The 8,150-nt window shown below is 42.6% G+C and overlaps 1 protein-coding gene across 1 annotated transcript; it reads left to right on the forward strand.

Moving 5' to 3' along the window:
- The first annotated feature begins 631 nt into the window (after positions 1-631).
- On the forward strand, positions 632-7,462 carry urp2 (urotensin II-related peptide). Its single transcript, XM_037480726.2, has 5 exons — positions 632-1,299; positions 4,382-4,690; positions 5,396-5,430; positions 5,526-5,679; positions 6,148-7,462. The coding sequence occupies exons 1-5, from the start codon at positions 1,188-1,190 to the stop codon at positions 6,177-6,179; spliced, it is 642 nt and encodes a 213-aa protein (XP_037336623.2). The 5' UTR covers positions 632-1,187; the 3' UTR covers positions 6,180-7,462.
- Positions 7,463-8,150: the final 688 nt, after the last annotated feature.

The raw sequence follows: 8,150 nt of genomic DNA on the forward strand, positions 1-8,150 counted from the left end.
GTGTATTTGCTGGTTGGGGTATTCGTGATTGTTGGCGAGGTGGAGTCCTACCGTCACTCCGTCAACTTCCTGTCTGAGGGATTAGTAGTCACAACGCAGGAGAAAGGAAAAGGCATAGACTCTCTCTTGGTCTTTTGTCACTCGGACACGACTTTTCAGCCTTTGTGTGCCCTTTGATGTGCATCCCACGCTTCTTTTTACATTCTGTGTGTGTGTGTGTGTGCGTGCACGAGTTTGCCATGTCGTTTTCTGTGTTTGAATGTTGTACCCGTGAGTGTGTGTGTGTGCAGTCAGTATGGCTCCAGGCCCTCATGCGTCAGAGGGCCTTTTTCTCTCTGTGGCCCCTGAGCAAACATATTAAGAACTACCTTATCACTGCTTATACAGCCAGGGCCACACACACAACACACACACACTTTTAATACAAGCCTAAACACACACACGCAGACACACCGCATTCACGAAAAGATAGCTTTGACTCCAAACATACTAAGATCGCCGCCAAACTCCCCAAATGTCACCGATCCATCACGAAGGAAGAGGCGGGGGTAGAGTCCCTTTCAGGCGAGTCATTGGCTGATGCTGAGCCATCGTTCGTCATTCGGAGGCCAACACAGGTTTATAAAGGCGATATTGTTCGGTGTGTTGGGAAGAGAAACGCATCCGATACTGACAAGTCTTCTTCAAGAGGCGCATCCTTGGAAAACCAACAGGGAGAATTTAAATTGTCCTACAGTTAGAAAGAAGGACATTCCACTCTGAAGCTGTTGAGATTTTGAAGAAGGTAAATGAAGACCACAGTTTGGTTGACAAACAGGAGGAGCTTGGAAAACTCTTAGAGAACTATCACACCTGAAGAGGTTTCCTGAGCATTTCAGGATCAACTGAGCTTCTCGGGACCCCTTTCGAGAAGACGCTGGTTGATCTGAGAACAACGGCCCGACTTTAGAACCGTTTCAGTGAACGTCCACCCCTTGGAAAACATCTCCAACATCAGCAGAATGTCACGAGCCTCTGAAGAATGAGTTGAGCGAGAGCAGGAACAAGCACCGTTTCAAAACAGGATCTTCAAAAAAAACTTTCGCTCCCTAATCCCGACTTCAAGTCTCTAGAAGAGAGTTATTGTAATAATAGTTGAAAACGACGTCAATAACCCTCGGTTCTTTAAGTGCTCAGTAACCGCCGCCATGCTTAACAGTGCCGCACAAGTGTCTGTGATGAAGGTGGGGGTGATGATGATGATGCTGTTGATAGTGGTGTTTCTTGGGACGGGAGCCAAGGCAGCACCCACAGAGAGAGGTAAGGGACCCGCAGGGACAACACACACATACACACACAATGCAAAGTTTTTCAAAGGGACTCATGTCTTTCAGCAGATTGAACTCACAGGTATTCCCAAAATTTACCATCATTATGTTATCACTATTACATTATTATAATAATATAATATTTATGACCAGATCAGGACCAGTATGTAGCTTCACAGGCTGGTTACCACACACCCAGCATGTGTTGGTCTACGAGGTACTTTCAAAATTATTAAGCCTCCTATTGCGGTATCCCTTGGTTGGACCTGTAATGTATGAAATTATGTACCTGAATGTTTTTCAACATTAAAACACCGCAAAAAAATTCAACATAAAAAAAAAAATGTTGAAATATTCGAAATGGAGGCTACAATATTCAACCGCAAAAAATTCAACCTTGGCACACCAATATGCGGAGGCTACAATATTCAACCCAAATAAATTCAACCTTGGCACACCAACATCCGGGACACTAAGGAAGAGCAATCGATTCTAGATTCAAGATCAGGAGCGTGCGTCAAGCTAAAGGAGCGAGCACCCAAAACACCTTCGGCTTCGGATTGTAGCCATGTCCAATAATAACGGGGCTTTAACTCTTCTTCATGCCATCAGTGTGGCAACGTATGAAGAAATACATAAAAGAACATATAATGTTCACCCTAAACCAAAACGTTTGCTTGCCACTGACGATATACAACTCTATTAAAATATACAAATCAACTGAAATCCCTTAAGCTCGGCTGGCCGAGTGGGTAGCACAGCCGCTCTGTGTCACTACGTTATTTTGCGCGACACGGTTCGAATCCCGGTTGTGGCGGACTTTTAATAAATGTTCTTTTATGTATTTCTTCATACGTGGCAGTGACGTAGTGCTCTCTTATACAATCGTAATCGCTGCAATGGATATGGGATGCATTTTTGAACATTTTCAGAACAATATGTTTGCAAATGTGTGACGACTCAAGTGACGGAGGCAGACAACACCTGCCTGCCGGGGGGAAACAAACACGCACCCGTAGCCAAACCAGTAGGTTCAAAAACCAGTAGGCACGTAACACCGGGGGAAAACAAACACGCACCCGTAGCCAAACCAGTAGTTCAAAAACCAGTAGGCACGTAACACCGTCACTGAAAAATGGGTTCTCGTTTCAGACTTTACGAGCAAATACAGGATCCCTTTGAGATAAATTCTAAAGCCTCGCATTAAGACGTACATCCCTTTATGTAAGACTCTGCGCTACTTGCAGGTCGCTGTGTTGTGCCAGATCCTCAATAAAGTTTACCCATGGCCATGAAGACTCATTTAACGTTACGTGGACTTTGAATGTCGCTTAATACCCAACTGAGATCGGCTTGTGCCGCTGTGAAAAAGGATCCTTCCACCGACGCTACTGCGGTTATTCCTGCATGTCCTGTCGGGTTTATGCGTCTGCGCGCTCCGTTAAAGCCGCTGCCCCCCACTACGATACAGCGGCTCATCTGCCTCTTCAAGCGCGTTCCTGGTTTTCAAAACTCCGCCAATCACTCCTAACAGCTTGTCCAAGGATCTCAGCATTATTAAATGAATTCAAAACTAGAAGAAGAGGCGTATTGTGAGCGGCTGTACGCTCTCGTTTAACTTCCGCTTAGTTCATGTCCAACACAGTCTGTTAATGTACAAATGTCAGCTGTCTATTACGGAATCTTACAGAAACAAACCACACTGATGACATGAAGAAGAGTTAAAGCCCCGTTATTATTGGACATGTTTACAATCCAAAGCCGAAGGTGTTTTGGGTGCTCGGTCCTTTAGCTTGACGCACGCTACTGATCTTGAATCTAGAATCGATTGCTCTTCCTTAGTGTCCCGGATGTTGGTGTGCCAAGGTTGAATTTATTTGGGTTGAATATTGTAGCCTCCGCATATTGGTGTGCCAAGGTTGAATTTTTTGCGGTTGAATATTGTAGCCTCCATTTCGAATATTTCAACATTTTTTTTTTTTAGGTTGAATTTTTTTGCGGTGTTTTAATGTTGAAAAACATTCAGGTACATAATTTCAATGCATAAATATTCAGTGCTAGAAATTCAATCAACTTTTTATTTCAACCCCCGATGGCACAGATTTACTTCCATAGTAGTGCATCTTTCAAAAAGTAGTTTGTTGAATTTAAAGGCTTTTTTCTAGCAGCATTTATCCGAGATGTGATGACACAGATGATAAACTCACTATATTAAATTAAGTTTGTGGATGTATCTTTTTAAGAACCCAATGCCCTAACCAACAACATGGTTGAAATTTGAAATTTAGTAAAGTTTCTTAAGAAGAACAGTAGTCCTGTACTTTGACTTTTTTGGTCCAGACCGACCTACTGAAATTACTTTTTTTTCCATACAAAACTTGTGTGTGTGTGTGTGTGTGAGAGTGTGTGTGAGTGGGGATAATTTTGTCTAAACACAAAAACACTGCACTGCCTTGTTGCTGCCTCAGACGTCATTGTGCAGATATTAACACAAAATCAGAGAAAGCAGAAGCCCTGAGCTCAAACAAAACGTGATCAGAGCGAGTTGCCGGGAATAGCCTCAATCCGCACAACTTGCCCTCACTTTGAACTTGTTGCGTACCAACACTTGGATACGTCAAGGCACCCTCCAGTGTCTGTACGGGACGCACCAAGCGTTTGATTAACTTCAACGTGAACCCATTCAGGTCAGAATTAGTTGTCACAGCAGCTGCAGTGTCCACTAAGGTAGAAGTTTGTGTTGAATGGTTGCGTCAAACTAACTTTCCTGGGGAAAAGTCTGTGTTAGTTAGCATAAGAGCGTAGGCATGAGCAATTGTACCGTTCTAGAAAGAAGGCTGTGACTGGAGCAGCTGGTGAGCAGTCCACTTCATTTATATAAATAAATAAAATATATAAAAGTCTGAAGAAGGATATTGTTCAGTCCTCTTGGGAACAGGGAGCTTTCTTCATGACTCAGCTTATCAACGACCGCAGCCCCCACAGGACAACGTCATGAGTCAAGTGAAAACATTACGTCTACTGGCCAAAATGACATCAAAAACTAATGCCCCCGTATGATTGTTTGCCCCCAGGCTTTGTAAAACCTCCTCCCAGTCCCACTCATGCAGAGAAGTATTCAGGACTAAACCCAGGCCAGTACCTGAAGCACTGGCTTCGGAATACCAGGGCAGCCGGAGTGGATGGGACAACCAGAATCTCTGACAAAACCACAACGAGGACTATGACTGCTGGGAGCAGGGGAGCAGGGAGAGGAAGGAGCAACCTTGCGACAGCCGGTCCAGATAAACAAGCCCAGATGCTGAAGATGATCTCAGCCCTGGAGGAGCTGGAAAGAACTTATAACAGCACCCTCAGCTCACGGATCACCATCATACCACGAGGTAACCACCCTGGCAACATGTCAGGTTCACTTAGTCTACAGGTGAGAGGAGAGTGGGCCTAAAGACAAAATTAAATAGGTGAGGACATAATATTGGACCATTTCTACCCTTTGTGACCAAATACCTTCACCACTACTAAAAAAACAGATTAAGGCAGGGGGGAGATAGGACATATGCTATGTTTCATTCACAGCGATAAAAGGGAAGTGAGTGTAATTTTAAACTAAATGTCTATAAATTAATCTCGGAGTCTCCAATTTGTTGTACTGGGTACAAAAAAATCACAAAGGAAAATCTAGATATGTAGATGTTTATTGTAAAATAACGTTGTGCATCTTTATTAGGTAGTTCAATGATGAATACAGCGTACGTATATGATGGTAGTGTGTGATGAGGACATGGGATTGAGGACAAAGAAACCAGCTGGTGGACAAACAGAAAAAGATGGGGGTGGGCCCAGCTGTATGCTGCCGAAGTTTATTTCCTGTTGTCTATGTGAATTACAACAGAGCTGACAGGAAGTTGACATGGACACAAGCCGTTGCCTCGCAGTGCAATGCAATTCTTTTAAAGCGGTCTTTAGCTGAGGTCAGAGTTCCTCACGGGAGAGCGCGGGGGGGTGAGGCCGGTATACCGATGTCCGTCACCACTTATTGGCTCTGTCGTCATCCCCTTCAGTCACTGAAGCCTCTTTTTTCATTCTAGCAAACGGCAGAAATTCAGGAAGAAGAAATAAAGTGGTGAGCAGTAAAATATTTGCACTCATATATTTCATAAGGAATACTTAACTTGCTTGCACCACTACCAGTATTCATTATTGTATATTCTCCGGCAGCCTCCTGCTCCTGAAAGTGGGGTGAAGCCCACCACTGCGGCCCCGGCAGCAGTCGACACTACTGCCTCGAGAGCCAGCATCATCCCCCGTCCTCTGACTGGTCGAAATTTTAAAAAGTCCCTTGCACCGCAGACCAAGAAGCCCAACAAAAGAGGTGAAAGTCATGGGTGGTCCATTGTGTTCTCTTAACGAGGAATAAAAGCAGTATGCACAACATGCTTTTATTTTTTGTAATTATTATGCAATTATTATGTAATTATTTTATTTAACCAGGATTTGTCTTTTAAAGCAACACACCGGTGTGTAACACTAGCCTTTAATTACCCTTACTCTTCACACCACTGCCTACATTATGGGAAATAGCATCGGGTAGTATAACAACAAATGCACATTGTCTAATGAGGAAGTTTAAGGTAACGCAATAATGCCTTTATCGGCATAAAGCAAATAAGGTAATACAATTCTGTAAGATCCCTAAGGCAATAAATCAGAATTATGATTTAACTCCAAGTAAGATGGTGTGCAACGTTGCAACAGCAGTATGAAAATGTAATGTTTATCTTCAGCTGTCATAAAAGTATGCTTATAATGTTATTTTTCTTGTTCTTCCTTTCCTCTACAGTGTGTTTCTGGAAGTACTGCTCCCAGAACTAATCGTCTCTCAGCCAGATGACCACCCCTACGCTGGCCTCCATTCTCTTATCCCACACCTTCTATCACTTTCTCACGTCCACCTGACCATCAATCCGTGCATCCAAAAGATCTCACCCAAACTCCCCCATAATGGTTAGATGCTGTTTAATTGAATGCATCTGGTCGGACACTGGCCGTTATCGCGAATGATCCTGCACATCCTACACAATGTACATGACACAGCACAGAGGTGAACCACACCCAGGGTTGCCAACTCTTTTCAAATGAAAGTAGATCTAGTGGTAGTAGTAACATTCAATCTAGCGGGGAGGTCTTCAAGTCAGCAACAGGGACAGCTGTCCCTTCAGCCCTCCCTTCAACAAAGCATTCCCCAAATGATCCTTTCTGAACACATACGACCAACATGGCTGTTTTTAGCACTCACCGCTGTATATAAGCTTGGTGACTGTGGTTATGAGCAGTGATGGGATGCCTCTGTTCTACAGCCAGGTGTACGAAAATTGAAAATTTGAATTCTTGAAAATTCAAGAAATATATTTACATAAGACTGCATATTGAACAAGCGAAATCAACTTCTACTCTCCGTAATTTGTTATAGATGCACACACAGTGGTTTGATGGAGATTTTAAGGTTTCAGTGACGATTTAGAGGAATTGATTCCTTGATTGAAAATGTCAATTCTAATGACGTTATGGTACGCATAATGCTCAAGCGAGCATATCACCCTAGCCTAGCTTAGCGGCTCTGTGCTTTGAATGGGGCTGCGTTTAAACCCTTATCCAAGCTAAACGACTCATTCATATTTCCTCAACTTTTGTAAACAGACCCTGCTAAAGTGAATCAGTAAAGAGAAATGGTTCATTTAGTGATTTGAGAATGTTGTATTTTAATTTAATGTGGTGATTGTTAATCAAAATACTTGTTATTGGCAGGTCCAAAAAATATATATATCAGCATCGGTGCAGGCCTCCAGAAGCTCATACTGCTTTATCCACCTAGCCATCCATTTCTTCATCTCTTCATCCCTCCATTCCCTATATCCCTTCATCCAGTCTCTTCCTGTCTATTCACACCGGCGACAGCCTCGACTTGGACCCTTTCCTTCACTCCTTAATTAACAAGACTGACCAATTAAAAGAAGACGATGTCCACTTTTGTCTGGACACATGAACCAACATCCCTGTTAACCCATCCTCTTCCTTATAAGACAGACACACATTGTGTAATGTATGTGCGCGGCAACTTTGAAATAAAGTTCATTTCTAGCATGAAAAAAAAGCATTGGGACAATAAATCTTTTGTATCCACATTCGCTTTAATTGTTCATTTGACAGACTCAGAGAGTGGTTCCTGAGTCACTTCCAGCTTGTTATTTCTTTACTTTTGAATCCATCTGGTAAAATAATCATGGGTTTCTCTAATTAATGTAAATAGTGTTTATTTAGTTTTGGTTTCCTGGGTTTTAGGAGTGAGCGCATAAAACATTTTCATGTATAAAACTCCTTTTTGAAGTGTTAAATTACCCCAGTGTTATGAGTTCACAGTCCCAATACCACCATCAACAGGACATTCCTCCTTTGGATGTTTCCATGGTAACTGAGCTGTGTGTTTGCTGTCCTGGTGTGTAAACTCTGGGTCATTACATTCAGAGAGTTTCCACAGAGGTCACCATCGCTGTCGCCACGGTAATGAGAGTGTGCGTCTGCACATGCTCTAGCGTTTACATATGTGTTTAGTACACTAGCTCTCCTACATACAATTGTTTGAAATTCTTTGAGCATAGAAGTTATAGTACGAAGCAATGAAATAAATGATTATTTAAAGAAAATCTAAGCCATACCATTAAAGCACAAGTTTAGACGGTATTTCCTGTTTATACCAGCACAGGTTTTTTTGGCAGGTCCTAAGCCATGAATATTTTGAGCGTATCTTGTAATATAATCCTAATTGTAAGCCATTAAAAAGCAATT

Source organism: Pungitius pungitius, chromosome 3 (genome assembly GCF_949316345.1).
Source record: "Pungitius pungitius chromosome 3, fPunPun2.1, whole genome shotgun sequence".
Classification (NCBI taxonomy): domain Eukaryota; kingdom Metazoa; phylum Chordata; class Actinopteri; order Perciformes; family Gasterosteidae; genus Pungitius; species Pungitius pungitius.